The 18,435-nt window shown below is 33.1% G+C and overlaps 1 protein-coding gene across 5 annotated transcripts in view; it reads left to right on the top strand.

Annotated features, from left to right (window-relative positions):
* LOC101708542 (N-deacetylase and N-sulfotransferase 3) overlaps window positions 1–18,435 on the top strand; it is a 182,479-nt gene that overhangs the window by 66,725 nt on the left and 97,319 nt on the right. For 2 of the 5 annotated variants that reach the window (XM_087199252.1, XM_087199251.1), the window contains exons 3-5: window positions 5,114–5,201; window positions 7,068–7,121; window positions 11,628–11,782. In XM_087199252.1, the coding sequence (XP_087055378.1) occupies window positions 5,114–5,201; window positions 7,068–7,121; window positions 11,628–11,782 (297 nt within the window). The remainder of the gene's footprint in view (window positions 1–5,113; window positions 5,202–7,067; window positions 7,122–11,627; window positions 11,783–18,435) is intronic. The other 3 variants (XM_004870038.4, XM_087199253.1, XM_087199254.1) reach the window with 2 other exon arrangements.

The following is an 18,435-nucleotide window of genomic DNA, read 5'->3' as shown; positions in this document are numbered from 1 at the left end:
AGAAATAAAAGGAATAAAGGTAGGAAATGAAGAAGTCAAATTGTCATTATTTGCAGATGACATGATACTGTATATAAAAGACCCCAAGAACTCCACCAAAAGTCTTCTAGATTTAATAACCAAATTTAGTCAAGTAGCTGGTTACAAGGTCAACACACAAAAACCAATAGCTTTCCTCTACATGATCAACAGACTCACTGAGAGAGAAATAGGGCAAATAATTCCTTTCACAATAGCATCCAGAAAACTGAAATACCTAGGAATCAACCTAATGAAAGAAATCAAAGACCTCTTCTCTGAAAACTATGGCACTCTGAAAAGAGAGATTGAAGATGAGATCAGAAAATGGAGAGACATCCCCTGCTCCTGGGTAGGAAGGATTAATATAGTGAAAATGACCATACTTCCAAAACTGCTATATAGCTTTAATGCAATTCCAATTGAGATCCCAGCAGCATACTTCATGGACCTTGAGAAAACAATCCAAAAATTCATTTGGAGCAAGAAGAGACCCAGAATAGCAAAAGCAATTCTAGGTAACAGAGACATGGCAGGGGATATCACAATCTCCAACCTGAAACTATACTACAAAGCTACTGTGATAAAAACAGCATAGTACTGGCAAAGAAACAGACCTGAGGACCAGTGGAACAGATTAGAAGATGCAGAAACAGTGCCAGACACACTCAGCCATCTCATCTTCAATAAAGGAGCCAAACACCCTCACTGGAGGAAAGATAGCCTCTTTAATAAATGATGCTGGAAAAATTGGGCTTCAACTTGCCAAAGATTAAAACTAGACCTATATCTCTCACCATGCACTAAACTAAAATCAAAATGAATTAAAGATCTAAATATTAAAATAGAAACTCTGAACCAGTTGGAACAGAGGTCAGGTACAGCCCTTGAAGATGTCGGTGCAGGAAAAGATTTTATGAACAGAACCTCAGTTGCCCATGAACTAGCACAAACAATCAACAAGTGGGATCTTTTCTTATTAAAAAGCTTCTGCACAGCAAGAGAAACCACCAGCAGTATGAAGAGACAACCCACAATGTGGGAAGAAATCTTCACCTGCTGTTCCTCAGACAAAGGTCTACTATCTCGAATCTATAAAGAACTTAAAAAGATCAGACCTCCCAAATTTAAAGACCCAATCCAAAAATGGGCATCTGAAATGAACAGACATTTCTCAGACAAAGAAGTAGAAATAGCAGATAAATATATGAAAATATGTTCAACATCACTGGTCATTGGAGAGATGCAAATGAAAACAATGCTGAGATTCCCCTTCAATCCAGAAAGAATGGCTGCTATCATGAAATCAACCAATAACAAGTGCTGGTAGGGCTGTGGGGAAAGAGGAACCCTGCTCCACTGCTGGTGGGAGTGTAGACTGGTGCAAGCACTGTGGAAATCAGTATGGAGATACCTCAAAGAACTAGGACTGGAGGTCCCATTTGACCCTGCTATTCCACTGCTGGGTATCTTCCCCAAAGAATTAAAAGAATCCTACCACAGTGATATATGTGCGCCCATGTTCATAGCAGCACAGTTTGTGATAGCTAAAACTTGGAAACAGCTCAAATGCCCATCAACTGGAGATTGGAGAAAGAAAATGTTTTTTATAAAATGGAGTACTACTCAGCCATAAAAAATGAGAAATTAGAGACATTTATAGCTAAGTGGATGCACATTGAAGTGATACTCTTAAGTGAAATAAATAGGACACACATGTATAAATACCGAATAGTTTCTGTCATGTGAGAAACTGAAAGTGTAAATAAGGACGAAATGTATAATAGGTTATATGAAATAGGAAGAAAAGGGGCAAAGGGGAAAGAAGTGAGAGGACTAGGGGAAAGGATAGAAGGGAATGGGATTAATATGAGAAAATGGAAAAATAGAAACAAAATCTTTGTAAATAGGGAGCACTGGAGGGGTTGAAGGGAGGGCTGGGCAAGGGTGAAAAATAAGAACCAAGAGAGACTATGTAAAGGTGCAAATTTCCAATGATGAATGTCATTATATTGTATACCTAAAATGTACCAACGATTAGAATGAATAATCGATAATGCAAAATAGGGAGAACATATCCAAAGGGGTAGGGGTAGTGGGAGGGGCAGGGGAAAGGAAAGAAGGGAAAGGAAAAATGATGAGAAATGGAAAAAATGGAAATAAAGTCTTTCTAAAAAGGGAAGGGTGGAGGGCCTGAAGGGAGGGCTAGGAATGGGGAAAAAATAAGAACCAAGATGCATTATGTAAAGGTACAATTCCCAATGAGAAATGTAATTGTGTTGTATATCTACAATGTACCAATAAAAGAATTTAATAAAAAAAAGAGTTAGATCATTCTCAAAGGAGAATGGGACCAAGAGATGAAGGGAAGGAAAAGATAAGGGATGAAAAAAAACGAATTGGGATACGTATGTACATGTACCAACTCCTCACAAGGAATATGAACATTATGTACTACACACATGTACTAATCAATTAAACTAAAAATAATTTTTAAAGCATGAAATGACGTGGGTAAAATGGAAAACTAATGTCTAAGAAAAAGAGAAGATAGGAAAAGTCAGCTAAAATATTCAACTGTGGAGAAGAAATGAAAGGAGGAAGGGGAGAAAGAGAACCCTGAGAGAAAATAAAATGAAGAGGGAAAAAAAGCTTTAGATAGTAAGCTAGTAGGTAGATAGATACATGATAGATAAATATTGCTAATGATTATAATGCCAACACTTAATATTTTATGGTTCTTATTCTTATTTTTATTTACCAATCACTCGTTCATATATTTATTTTTTATAATTCACATCATAATTTCATGAGCTAGATTACTGTCTCTATTTTACAAATGAAGTAACTCTTTCAGACTGTATATATACACTGTCTTGTATCATTTAACAATAATAACATTCATATTAGTAGTAGCAATAGTAGCAGCAGAAGTCACAGAAGAGTGGCAATTAATAATAGTTGAGCACATACCAGTCACTATGCGCACAAGCGCATAAATGAATTATCTCATTTAACCCTCACAACAGAAATTTGAGGTAATCATTATTATCCTAATTTTACAAATAATGAATGAGTAGATCCAAGATTCCAGTTGAGATCACCTAACTCCCAAGACTTACATATTTTTTTCAATTTTTATTTTTTATGGGTACTGTACATGTTTGCAATACACAATTAAGACATCCTCATGGGGAGCTGGTACAAGTACAGAACACATCTTAATTCTTTCATCACCCCCCCTCCTCCCTTCTTTATCCCCTCCCTCCATCTCTTGGCCCTCTTCCTTTTTGCAAAAGATCTATCTCTCTGTTTCTTAGCATCTATCTTTTATTTTGCTCTTTATTTATATTTTGGGTTTCACTTATAAAAAATACCATGTAATATTTAAGATTGTGTATCTGGTTTATTTCACTTAAATTATTGACTCTAGGTACATCATTTTCCTACAAATGACTGAAATTAATATTATTTATGGCAGAGTAGTACTTCATTGTATTTGAATAATACCACACTTTCTCTATCCATTCATCTGTTGACACAGGCTGGTAAGTTCCAGAGCTCAAATGTGAATCCATACATTTAGCTTATCTGATGTTCCTTGCATTAGGATAGAAAGAGAAAAGCTCATCCTTTACACTCAGACAGCACCCCAGCTTACCAGAGTCCAACTTACCACTATACATCCCATTCCTCACTTAAACATGCTCACCTGGTCAGTTCTTTCCCTGCCCAACCCATACACCACTGCTGTAAGGAAAAGACCTATCTCTCCCTGATGGCAGTGCCATCAGTTGACCCTTTCGTTCCTGTGTTTAGATGTGGAGATCCACCAACAGGACTGTCTTCCCTTTTTGAGTGCCATCAGGACCTACACATTATGTGGTTCAGTTATGCACACCAAAGAGTTTGTGTAAACAAAATAAAGATGAAAAAAAGAATTAGTTATCTAAATTTTTTTAACTGACCACTTGTCAAATGAGTTTAAATTTAAGATTTGGAACATCTCTTTCTTTGCTTATACACAATAGGCAGAATCACTTGCATTCATATAAGGCATACAATCACAGGGTGGTCATTGAAGAAAACATTTTTTGTCTGTTTATCCCCAAAACAGATTGAGTCTTTGAGGATGAAGGTGCTTCCAAATGTAATGCTATTAAGAAAACAGGAATTAGTACAGCTGTACTTGAGAAAGATGAAAGAATCTGGAATGGTAGAGTAAAAAGAAGACCTAGTTTGCTTTGTATTTTTAATAAGAGATCTCCTGCCAAATTTATCTGTGAAAATGAGCAAGTAATTTCTCTTCCATTCCCTCAAATGTAAAAGAAGTGTGGACCAAGATCTTTTCCAAATCTAATAATACAATATTTTTGCCTAACTGAGGTAGGTGCTCACCTACTGTAGTGCGTATTTGTGAGAGAAAGAAAAGGAATATAAAAATTAAAATTTAAATAAGAATGAGAAAGAATAGAAGAATAAAGAAAAGTCCATTAAATACACATATCCTGGGACTTTACAGGATATTGTAATTAAAATCTTGGACCAAAATAATGAAATAGGGTAATTTGTTTGTTTTTTAAAAGGTGGCAAATATGAAATCTTCTTCACTATGATATTCTCTTTGAAAAACAATCACTATCTTTGGGGAGAGCTCAGATTTAAGGATGAAAACTGTTCTATTTTGAAGACAAAAGATGTATCTGAGAAATAATAATGTTTCTTTCCACATATGTTCTTGCATAGCTTCACCTAAAATGAGTGTCTTTCTTTTGACAAATGGACATTGATGAATCTCTTGGGTCATTTATGTGTATACATATATATGTGATATACACAGATTAAAATTTCTTTCTAACTTCCTTTTTCCGGCTCACCCTTTTGCTAATTTATTGCAAGTGAATGGGGAAATATGTGTTTTATATCATCTCAAAAGTATCTGTCTAATTATAAAGTGATAAACTACTTTCTATCATTTAATTCTCTCATATACAGAGAAGTGGTTTTATTCTATGACTGCAAAAGGAAAATATCTTTATAAAAGATCTCAGTGCCTTTCTCAACTTGATACCTTATTTAAAATTCTATGTTTCAGGCCCTGCTTGATACTCAGAATCTTTTACGTGCACAAATCACAAATTTTACATTCAACCTGGGATTTTCAGGGAAATTTTACCATACAGGTAAGAAAAAAGGACAAACTCTTCTCATAAGGTTTCTCTGACCACTCTAGTTTTGTACACCCCTCCTTGTCAGTTTCTCGCATTTCTTCTGTCCTTCCCCTATTTCTTTATGTCACTTACTTCCATTCAACATATTATTTTTAACCTTTAGAACATGTTATAGTTTTCCTTTTTATAGAGCTATAACTTATTTACATAAAAGTACATAAATAATAAGTTTCACCTTCAGTGACTTTTCACAAACTGTACACAGCTGTATACAGCTGTGGGCAGATCAAGAAAGAAAAGAGAAACGCAATTCTCAGCCTTCTGGCCACTCACAGTCACTAGTTTCCCTCAAAGAAAACCCCTCCCCTCACTTTTAACAACAAAATAATTCACCTCTATCCAGTTTTTTCTGTTCAACATTATTTTGGTTTCATAAATATTATAATGTATACATCATCATTTTTCATAGTTCTTTTCCATTATTTGAACGTAAATACCAATATTTCTTTATCCATTCCATCTCAATATGGATGATTGGGTTATTTCTAGTCTTTGGCTTAAAAATAGTCATATTTATACTTGTCTTTCAGTGAACTTTAGTATTCTTTTCTATTAATTATTAGCCAGGAATGGAATTGCTAGTTATATGGCACATATGTGATTAGCTTTAATAGAAAATACTAACTAGCTCATCAAACTGGTTTTACTAATTTATATTTCCAATAGTATGAATGTTCCTGTTACTCTACAACATTGCCAATACCAATATTGTTTTTACTTTTATTCTAGCATTTCTGGTAGACATGTAGAAATATACTATGGGTCTAATCTATATTTATCTAATGAGAAGCAGGCTAATTTCTTTCACGTGTATTGGCTATGTGGATATCCTTTTTTAAGAAGCATTAGGGTTTTGTTTTCTAGTTTCTGATTTTTATTATAGATTTGTAGAAATTCATTATATATTCTTAATTAGTCTTTACGTGTAGTAAACAACTTCTCCCACTATCTGGTTTGCCTTTTCCTTTCTTATTGGTATTTTTGGTGGACAAATATATTAAATTTTAATTTTGTACAATATATCATTTTTTCCTTTACAGTAAGATTTTTCAGACTTAAGAAATCTTTGCATATCACAGGATCATAAAAATATTTTCTAAGACTTTAAATACATTAATCTATGATCAATCTGGAATTTATTTTTGTGTATGTATCAGATAGGTGTTAAAGTATCTTCTTATTTTCATAGATACCTAATTAGCTCCAAGTTTTGGAAAACCATCCTTTCCCATTCACTGTAATACCATGAACATTTTAAATTGTAGGGACATGTATGTATGGACTGTTTCTGGATTCATTTTCCAGATTGTTGGATCCAGTTGTCTTCTTAATACTGTCTAATTTTCTGTAACTTTATAATTAATAATAATATCAGCTAGTGTAAGTGCTCTATGTTTGCTTGCTTTCATTAAGATTACCTTGGTTATTCTTCACTATTTGCATTTTCGTATAAATTTTATAATCAGTTTACAAATATCCACAGAGAAACTTGCTAGAATTGTAATAGAGATTGTATTAAACCTATAAACTGATTAGCAGAAAACTGACATCTTAAATCCTTAAATATATTTAAGTATTTCTTAATTATACTGAATAAAAGATTTTAGTTTTTAGATTTATTCCTTAGAATTTTTGATGCAATAGTAAATGGTGTCTTTAATTGTCCATTCCTTTATTGATGGTATGTAAATATATAAGTGATGTGCCTTGATCCTGTATCTAGCAATTTTGTTGCTTTCAGTTATTCACTGTATGCTTTATCTATAGATTCTTTTGGATTTTTTGCCTATACGATCATGCAATTTCTTTCTTTCTTAGCCTTATGGATTTGTTTTCTTTTTGTTGCCAATTCCACCTGGCTCATATCTCCAGGTCAGTTTTAAATAAAAGTAGTGATGGTGGCATTATGTCTTATTCTTGACCTCAGTAGGGAAACTCTCAAAATGTTTGTGTTCTCCAAAGGATTCTTTCAATAAACCATTTTGTAGCTACTCTTTAATAGCTTTAAAAAAGCCCCCTTTTCCGTAGATTGCTCAGAGTTATATCGTGAATAGATATTAAAGGGACTTTGTTATAAATTATTTATCAGTTGTCTCTTTCCACAAATAAATGAATATTCCATAAGAGCTCCCCTATTTTGACAGCAGTGACTAGAACAATGCCTATTAAAAATTAATTAAAGAACAAATGACTTAGTGACAGTAAAATCATCTTTATTTTAGTTATTAGTAATGGTGTGCAACAAGGTCTCAGAATAAAATTTGTTGTGAAAAGAAATCATTTTAAATATTAAGATTAATTAATTAAAGGTCTCTTTCTCAAACATAATTAATATGATCAAATGTAGTATTTCATCCATCAAGATAGGTGAACACGATTCCATGATTAAATTAATCAATATATATATATATTTTAGAAGTTAAAAAGTTAATTATAGTTGTACATTCATATAATGGAATACTCTTCTGTCATTAAAAAGACAGAGATAATTTTCAATGTAATTGATAAGAAAAGAGCTCTTGAGAATTATCTTGAAATATCAAAGTATAATACCATATAATGAATAGAACATGTTACCACTTATATAAAAATAAAAGGGGTGCAATTTACACAACTCTAGAAAGCTGATTTTAAAGCTCATGAAACTCAGTTTTACAGTGGTTGAGTAACTTGTACATACTCAGAGAACTATTAATACATATATACAATGTCTTTGTAAAGATTCATAATAAACGTGTTTGAATGATTATCTGCAAAGAGGAGAATTTGGAGACTGAATAGCAAGGATGAAAAGAAGTTACTTTTTATTGCATTGCTTTTGTACTTTTTGCATTTTCTACCATATGTATATGTGTGACCTCTTTAACTTAAGTAATTTTTAAAATCTATTTTTAAAAGTTTATCAAATAGTTTTCTACAATTACAAATGCTTTTAAAAATTTTAATTTGGTAATATGGACATGGATTATTTTTTATATATATATATATTTAATGAGTTTCTCCAAAGTATAATAAGCTTATTATAGTGAGAATTCTACCTATATATAATTAATATCAATATACATTTAATCTGTACATAAATAACATAACTAGTAATTTCAGTTTTAGTAGTGATATTGCACTTCCAGGATAAGTGGATTTTCCCTTTGTTTCCATAAAATCCAGAGAGTTCTAAGACTTGGTTGTAGTACTTTCCATATTGCATAATGTATAATACATAATCATACAAATATATATGACTGGTTCCCAATTTGAAAATTTTATAGGTTTTAAAAGTTACTTTAACATTGGCCTAAGAGCTTTATTCACTTGAATGACGTAGACCAATAATAAAATGCACTATTTCTGTAATTTTTTGAAAGATTAACAAATGAGAACCTCATAATCATGGTTTAACTTTGAATTATGATTGAGTGAGTTACTATTCTTATTGTGACCTCAAAACTGAAAATACAATTAGATATGTATTATAAATCACACACTTATAGTAAATTCTGCTGCTTTGTCATAGATATGTGAAGCAAGAACTTTGTCTTTATATGCAGAAGTTTGGTTCATTTTTCTAGCAGAGTTAGACCCATCACACCACTAAATTTAACAGTGTGGAGCCCCAGGAACTTAATGAACCAAGAGTGTTCATAACCTCTACCTGTATTCTAATATCAAGATTTAGTTTTGACATCCTTTGAAGAAAAGAAAATTAACATACAGACAAGGAGTCACCAGGACAAGATCAATGGTATATAGAATATATAGTATGTTCAATGGAGATTAGACAAATCGCCATAGGAGCAAAACCAGAACAATTGCAAACTCATCCAGGAAATACAAGAAAACATTCATGGCAACTCAATTCCCTTCTTGCCAAACACTGAATGCTAGAAATTACTCCAGCAGTTCTTCTTCCTTCTCATCTCTGAAATATTTATCGTCTTCTTTTACTTGGACACTTCCCACAGCTCACAACAAAAATACTTGCCCTCATCTAAATCAGGGACAGCACAACACAGGATGAAGCTAAACCCAAGTGTCAAAGGGTCTTGCCATCTGTGTATAATATGAAAGCTTTCATAAAATTGTAGCTAGGGCTATCTAAGACCAGGGAAATAATTTTTCAGTGGGAACAGATATAAAATTTAATAATACGTTTTTCAAAACTTAGATATTATAAAATTTAATTAAGGGCACTGTCTTCTAAAATGAATAATTCCTTTTGCTATTAAAAATTCTATACTTACACTATATTCCTTCACTCTTGAAGGGAAGGAGAAAGGCAGCACTGTCATAAGACTGTATTTCAGAAGAAAGCTTTATCTTATGTGGTTTACTTTAATTTTTGAAAGATTTGAACACTTTAGTGAGAAAGAGATAAAAATAAAAATCATATTTCCATTTTAATGAGGGCTAACCATACTTAAGTTATTTTGCTGAACATTTTTCATGTACTGTCCCTTTTCAATGAATCCTAGAAGTTACAGAGTATGTTACGTTATTTTCTAGGTAAGAACATAGAAACATATAGAAGCCCAAAATCATGTAGCATGTTAAGTTTCAAAAACAAGCTTACCCTAGATCAGTCAGCCCAATTCATATGCATTAGAAGACTTTAATTTTGTTGTTTAATTGGCAGTCCTTAATTATGAAAGCTGAATGGCAAAAAAGTCTCCTTATTTGTAGGTTCATTAAGTTGGTATAGTTCACCAAGTCACTGAGAAGCAACAGTTATCTGTAAATTCTAATTACATTATAGAATAAACTAGTAATCCAAAAAAGTCTGTGATATTGAATTAGCAAATTCTGATCTTATTCTAGATTCCACATTTAATCAGTAAGGGCCCATTTGATATCTAAGGGCCCTGAATTTGGGGTTGCTTTTTAAGAATTAGAATTAAAGTTCCAAACTCAGATTCTCTCCCAACACTCCCAAATACCTCACTTCTCTTACCTTACCTCTTGGGGTTGTGAGACTCAATGACATCATGTAAAGCAGTTAACATAATACTTAACACAAGGCAAAGGTTCAACCAATGATAGTTTTAGTATCACAGCAGGGAAGAAAAGACTGCAGAGATAAGTTTTTAAATAGATATAGAATAAAATGAAGTATAATTTACTGTGACTTCATAAGGTTTTTAAGCATTTTTTGTAATAATTTAAGAAATAGTACTGAGAATTGAGCAATTGACTACTTCCTCTCCCTTCCTCCATTTCTGATAAAGGAGAGCAAAGTGAAGGAATTAAGGAACAGCAAGAACCCAGGACAAGCCAACAATTTACAACTACATTTCAGCTACTTTTCATCATAATAGTTAAAGTAATAAGCAATAGAGACATGTTCTCAAAATAACAAATTCTGATTTTAAACATCCCCAAATTAGGATTAAAGGAAATCAAATAAAACAAGCTACAAAGAATAGGGGAAAGACATACAATTATGCCTACTGTGAATTAAAATAAATCTGCCAAAGGGTAGACATCATTTGTCTAACTCCTGTATGATTCCAATATGCAAACATTTTAATCACAGATTTCACAACAATCTTCAGGAAAGGTCAAGAAATGCCTAAGTTACTCTTCTAAAAATCTCTGATATCTGGTGTTCTGTCTTGATAAATAAACTTTGAGCAAAGGGTACCTAGAAAATGAATGAAGAAGACCAGACAGATGCAGTGAAAAATGAGAGTTACATCTGACAAAGACTAGAGTTTAAAATCATTAAGACTGGAAACTTCATAAACAAGAGAATCTCAGTTCATGTTACTCACAGTCTCCTGGGAAGGTGGAAATCAAAAATGGTCTGATAACTGGGAAATTTTGAGAGACTTCTGCTTATTTTCAGTGTGGAAACTGCAATAAATAACTGACCTGATTCTAAATGATATGGTACCCTGAGGGACCCAAATAAATTATAAAATTATTTTGTTATGACTCCATACCTAACCCATGTAAAAATGATTTAGTAGTGGGATTTCACACCCCTTTCTGTATTCATAAATGGCATTTTCTCCTAATCCCCTCTTCTCTCCAAACTACAGATTGTACAAAGGCACTAAAAGTTAAGAGTTCTAAGGTTCTTGGGAATGGCTATGTATTTCCATCTTGAAGTAGTATCTATATCTCAGGTTTAAAACTTTCAAAAGAATTATGTCACAGTTCTTGATTGTTCCCTAACAGATTTTCCTTTACTACACTTTATGTTCAAAGTCTTATATGCAGGTAGGATACTATAAATGGTGTCTTCCAAATACCACATCTGAGAGTACTTAGATACACAGACACATAGATAGATACATAATTAGGTGATAGAGAGATAAACAGATAGGCAGGTAGGTAGAGAGTGCAACTGGAATTAATTGAATAATCATTTTATCCCTAAAGGAACTGAAGAGGAAGATGAAGGGGATGACTGTCTGTTGGGATCTGTGGATGAGTTCTGGTGGTTTCCTCACATGTGGAGTCATATGCAGCCCCACCTCTTTCATAATGAGTCATCTTTGGTGGAGCAGATGATTCTCAACAAAAAATTTGCCTTAGTAAGTAACTCACTTTGACTATTGCATTGAAATAATTTATACTGATTAAGGAAATGGCAAGTTTTTATATTGAAAACTTCTTCAAGGCTTTTGAGATTTGGCATATTTTAGGCAGTTTTTCTATGGGATCAGTAAGATCTTGTGTGGCTGTTAAGCTTGTATTTGGTGCTCATCACTATGCTTAATGTTTTGAGGGGTCTAATTTAAGATGATTTTTACAAGATCTAGGAATCAGTTACTTGACATGTGGTCAAACCTCATAAGACCTAGTCTCCTATTTGGAAAGAGCTTCCTACTCTACTGAAGAAGCAGAAATATGTACATTAAACAATTCTCCATCAATATTAGATACTCCATGCCCTGGTGTCAATTGTAAGTATGTAAAGTCCTCAGTTCCAAAAAACAAATTGGGAGTGATGAGAGAACAGTTCCTAATTGGAAACAAGATTAGGTACACCTGAAATGCAAATATGATTTAGGTATCAGGATGAATTGGAGTGTGATGAGGTGAGGGGAAAATACCACTAGAAGACCATAAAGTGATCATGAGGTAATGAGTACTCCATTTAAGAAGGCAATGGGAATGGGAAAGAGTTGAAAGACATTGCAAGGGTACATGTTATATAGATGGAACATTTCCTTGGCTGACAAAAAAGCTTACTGTTTATAGTATAAGGTTTGTGATTTGAGACATGAAAATTTATAGTAAAAATTGTAATAAGCACACTATAAGACAAAATTTTCCAGTAATCAGAGAGAGTGCTGGTGCCCGTATCAGCACTCTACATAAATTGTTAGAGCCAAGAACATTAAATAGATGATCCTCATGCTACCTAATTTAAACTTATACAAGAAAAGGTTAGAATTTATAAATAGCATTTTTCTTAAAAATATAGAAAATGAAATTCTTTATGGATGGCATCAAGGTCCATACTTGCCTTTAAACTTGTCTACTTCCTGAAATAAGTAGTTTCAAAGGCACAGTTGTTATGCATTGTTATGCATTGTTATTTTATCAAGAAAATAGGAATAGTGCTCCTTCATCCCCATATCATGAAAGGATTTTGACAGTATTTGCAAACTCATTCAAGATGGAGAATCACCCTTTTCCCAAAAAAAAAAACATAAAAATAGTAAATAGGATGTATAATTGAGTAAACGTTGTCACAATATTAAAACTCCTAGTTCAATGCAGCAAACATTAATTATGTTATATTTAGGAATTGAAGACTGCTGATATTAGCATTATTAATCATCAAGAAATGCCATGGGAAAGAGAATTATTTTGTAGTTCTTTCATAAATCTGTAGAGAAAAAAGAGAATATGTGAGAGAAAAAATATGAAAATACAGTAAAAGTTGACACCGGTAAAAGATAAAATACTGAGAAGCAAGGAGAGAGGTTTTTTCCTGTTGTTTTCTTAGCCTTCAAAAAATAGTATATCAAGGCAAGTTTGAGAAAAGACATGACATTCACTATTAATATACCTTGAGACTAGAATAGCATATATAATAGGTGTTGTATTATTACTTGAATGAATGAATCAGTGAATAAATCAATGAATGTCAATATTATGTTCATATTTAAAACAGTTGTAAATACTTGAATGTGTAGTGAAAAGAGGCATGCACAGGTGTTATATGCATTGTTTACAATTCTAACTAAAAAGCATCATAAATTGAAAGAATAATTCAAGATCAAAATCTTGGAATTCTTAACCTAATTCAAGTGCCAAACAAAAACTTCTTAGAAATGTCTTTTCTAACTATATGTTGACAGCCCAGAGTGTGGTGCTTGAGGTAGAGCACAGTCAACAAGGATCTTCCCAAATGAGACCAAACTTTTCATGTTTTAATCAAATATAGGACCCGGTTTTGTTGTTGTTGTTGTTGTTGTTGTTGTTGTTGTTGTTGTTTTGGATTTTTTGTTTGTCAGTAAAGGACAGATAAAAAAAGATTGAATCCCCAGCTGTAATAATGTGAGACAGAATGTGTGTAAAGCATTTAAGAATAGTGATGGGCCAGGGATTTAGCTCAGTGATGCCATGCCTGCCTTGCAAGGTTCGGTCCCCAGTACAAAAATAAAGAATGGTGATAAGCACATTTCACTCAAGGAGAAGCAGCTGTTTTAATTTTAATTTTAATTATATTTAGTGTCATAAAACTTCCATCTTCAGATTTTCCCCAGTTTTCTAAGGCTGCTATCTGGAGAGTGACCAGGTAGGGCAGGACTAGCCACCCTTACCGATCCATGCCTACGTTCTCCAGAAACTCACACTGCTCTCTCCAGCATATGTTTACAAAATCACAAGCTGCTAGTGATTACAGCTATAACAGTTATAATTAAAGAAGGAAGCATTGCTAGTAAAATTAAACCAATAATCAAGAGACTTGAGCAACTGCTTTCCAATTCTTTGAAAGAGCGGGGAGGAAAAATCGAAGGGAAAATTGGAAGTGGTTGGAGCACTTCCTAACCTGCAAAAGATGTCACCTCCAGAGAAAGACAGAGGCAAGTAATGGCTCAGGAAAATCCTGCCATGGGTCTTAGGGGAAAGAAGTCCCCAAGACATTTGTGCTATCTAATCACCTAGGCAGTCTTCCTTAGAAGCAAGACAAGGCTAAATTTTCCTCAAAATCCACTGTAAACTTTCTGTGTCTATATCTGCAACACACTTATGAAACTCACATCATCTAGCAACCACAACTTAACACATTATCGAAAGTACTTCCCTTCCCTACACAGAGAAATGATGAGCACTAGGCTGAGGAGGGGAGAGATTTGGGGATTCTCCCTTAGACTGAATATGTTTTGGTCCCATAAATACTGTGATTTAAGAAATAGCCCTTCTGGTCTCACCCAGAAGTTGATTCTTTCCACAGGGTCTCAGTTCAGTTTCCTGTACCCAGGAGACTGTGCCCAGAACAATAAGTGGGGATATCACTTTTATGTGTGTTCTCCTGGATGGGCAAAATTCCACTGTCTCTTCTGACCCAGAGACCAGGTATGTGTTCCTCATCTAATATGATTGTCCTGACTTTGGTGTTAGCAAACGCTTATTTTCTATGGACTCTACTTAAAAGTTCTTAGTTGTTGGATAGGAGGGAAAGGTTGAGACAGGTTAGGGTTCCTCCCTCTCTGGAGTAGGATGTGAGAATGGGAGTGAGAGAAGGTTCATTTCTAGATCCATGCATGTTGCTTCTGAATTTTAACTTTTTTCCAGCCCCTTTAAGTAAACCTTCATTTATTTAAAATGAAGGGGGCACATGTTTTTTAAGAGGTAGTTATAAAGAGCTGGAATAGAAGTAAAGGTAGAATAAATAAAAATAAATTCTTCTCAAGTGCTAACCTTGAGTTTGCTTTGGAATTTTCATAACTCCCACTCCATGTTCCCATTCAGGAATTTGTCAGTTCTTTCTTTGGTACCATTCTCTGCTACTTTTTAAATTGTTTCATCTCCACTCTACTAGATTATTACCACAGCCTCCAAATTAGTTTCCCTAATTCCATTTCTTTCCTCTAATTTATACTCAGATCAAGGAATGCTGTAAAACTCAGAATTCTATGTTTCTGTTTTCCCTATTATTTGCTTTCTATGATTCTATGATTCTGCAGGAAGATTTTTGACTCTCCTAAGGAAAGATACAAAGAAATTGCTGAGTTCCAAATATTTATCAGACATTATGTTTAGATCTTTCCTCACACCCTTAATTAATACTCCCAAGCACCAATAAGTCTGATTATTCCCATGTTAAATATGAATAAAATGAAGTTCACGAGTCTATGATGTTTCTAAGGTTTCACAGCCAGTGGGAGCTGGATAAAGATTTTATCCCTGGTCTGTCAAGCTCCCACATAAACCACCATACTTTGTCATACTACTAATACTGTTACTGATTGCTTTTACAGAAACTTCATGTCACAATTTTATTACTCCCCTAAAAGGCTATTTTAAAGCAAATGTAGTTTATTAAAATCTGATGTTTTACAATCTTTCTTTCTTAAATGGCTGTTTATGTGATTTATATATTTTTTTGTGTTTGTGCAATTAGTACCACAAACACTGTCCCGGTGGCTAATATAAATACCACAGTATATGCAACACTTATAACAAACACACATCACCAACTTTGCTATTCTTTCAAGAATATCAAACTTCAGTTAAGTTTAGTGCTATACAGGCTTTTAAAGATTGCTGATTTAATCAACCATGTACAGCTTCAGAAAGATTAAATGCGTTTACAAGTTCTCTGATAATTTGAGACGGTCCTTGAATTGTGTATAGCTTTATTATCTCTCAGAGACCCCTGATATCCAAATAAAACTGAATGCTTCAAACTCTGAGGAAGCTAGATTAAACTAAACTTCCCAACTTCTCCATTTGTGTCTCCAGATAATTGTTTTCAGTCATTTCATTACACCATAGAAAAACAAAGCTTTACTTTTTTTTTCTGCTAACTCTCCTTCTTGTGTTTACATGAATAAAACTTAGCCATTTAAAAAAAAATCAACCTGGCCTGTGCAGAGTACCAGTGTTCATATCATTCTTTGGAGTATTTTCAAAAGGAACATGTTTTAATGGTGTGTTTGTGAGACACTCAACAAAGATATGATGATTCTTCAAAAATTCTGAAGAGAACTCTAAGAGAATAAAATAACATGCCCTGTTAAATGAAAATGTACTTTAAAATAAATTACATAGATATTAGGGAAGACTGAAAGAGAATCTGTCACTTGACTCTAGATACTGTTTTCCTTAGAGATTATAAATGAAAATGAATGTTAGATTGAAGAATGTGCACATTTTTAACCCTGTTTCCTTCTTTGTACTGAATTTTTAATTTAACTTTGGTTTCTGAAATCTCTTCGTGTATTTGGCTTCCTAAAAATCATTCAAGCTTGCCAACTAATTCAGCTGTTTCCTTGCATCATACTTGAAAGGGAAATATGTGATGTCGAGGATAGGTTTTGCTGATGTCATTGCTACAGACTTGTTGCATTTATATTTATGATATACCAAGGGTATTCTTCAGATCCCATTTTGTACATGACATAATATCAAGTACTTTTGCCATCATGTAAAAGTACAAGATCCCAATGATGAATGTAACTGTATTGTATACCTAAAATGTACCAATAAATACCTAATTTTAAAAAAAGAAAAAGAGAAAGACCAAAATACTAAATGTAAGCATAGGAAAGTTTTATTTTAAGCCATGTAAATTGTGAATGTAAACACTCTAAGATAGTTAACCAAAGCATGAACTTCAACATACTGAGAAAATGGGACAACACAACCAAAATAAAATGCAGAAAAGCATTTAGAAGTACTTCCAAATTATGCTGTAATGAAGTTTTAAACTTTTTTCTCTGTAGATCAGTCAATAGCTGTTTGACTCCTTATCACTGTGGGGTTTTTTTGGTATTACATTAGTTTACGTACTTGGTAGTATGTGAAATACAGAAAGAGGTAATGTGTCTTCTAGTCCTTAATGGGAATTAAAAACTGTCTTCCATTTATGAAGATTGAAATACAGACAAAAATTAAAAGAAAAGTACCATTCTTAATTACTAGTTAGAGTCTAAGTAAAGAAATATTGTCAATGGCCAGAGATTTAGCTCAGTGGTTACGCCGCCTCCTGCGCAAGGACAAGGACCCAAGTTCAATCCCTGGTACCAAAAACAAAAAACAAACAAACACACAAAAGAAATATTTTCAAAGATAGTAATAATAAATAATGATTTTTTTCAGTAATGAAGTTAATTGGTATTCAAGTTACTTGAATACCTGAATGCTAATTTTCTTATATCCTTTAGTTTTTGAATAAATTTTTCTAAGGACTCTACTGTCACATTTTGCTTGATAAAACTGTATTTGTATTTTTTTCACATTTTCTTTTTGGAATTTTTTTTTGAATAATTTAGGAAAATCTTATTTTAAATTTTACACAATAAAACTTAAAATATATAAATTTAAAATAACAAGCAAATGTGACCATTTTGCACTAAAATAATTTTAACTACTGCCTCGAGAATTTTTTTTAAAGTATTATTTATATAGGTGTTCAAATTTCCTGTGAGTTGTCATCTGTCCACTCTTCCGATGAGCTGACAGTTTGATGTAGATAATTCAGAAAGTAAAAAAATTAAAATTAGAAGAAGGTAATCAGTCTACACATATGTTTACTGATATTTTTCAAGTGCTTGTTGTTGGCAAGACTCAGGGCAGATAGCAGTGAAAAAAATAGAACCTAGACTTCATTTTCTGAAGGACTGTTTACTATGAAAGAGAGACATTAGGTAATTAATTATACAAAGACGAGATTGCAGATATATTCAGGTAAAATGTTGGAGTAGGAACATTATAGGTAGAGAAAACCCACAAATAGAATACTAAGGTAGGAAAGTTCTTGGTGAGGTTCAGGAAAAGGTTAATGTGACTAAAATATAGTGAAAGGTAGCGGGAAAGTGACCAAAAAAATGAGGCTAGATTGAGAAGCAAGGGTCATATCTGGCAAAATTTATGACCATGCTAGGAATTTCACATTTTAAGTACAAAGGGAAACTATGGAAAGATTTTGAATATAAAGCCATATAATTATATTTGTGTCTTTTAAATATTTTTACCTGAGTAAAGAAAGGAAGGGATGGCAAGA

This window comes from Heterocephalus glaber, unplaced genomic scaffold, assembly GCF_053883595.1.
Source record: "Heterocephalus glaber isolate CG9 unplaced genomic scaffold, H.glaber_assembly_v1.0 deba00001690, whole genome shotgun sequence".
NCBI lineage: Eukaryota > Metazoa > Chordata > Mammalia > Rodentia > Bathyergidae > Heterocephalus > Heterocephalus glaber.
Note: the sequence above shows the minus strand (reverse complement) of the source record. Positions and strands in the feature narration are given on the sequence as shown.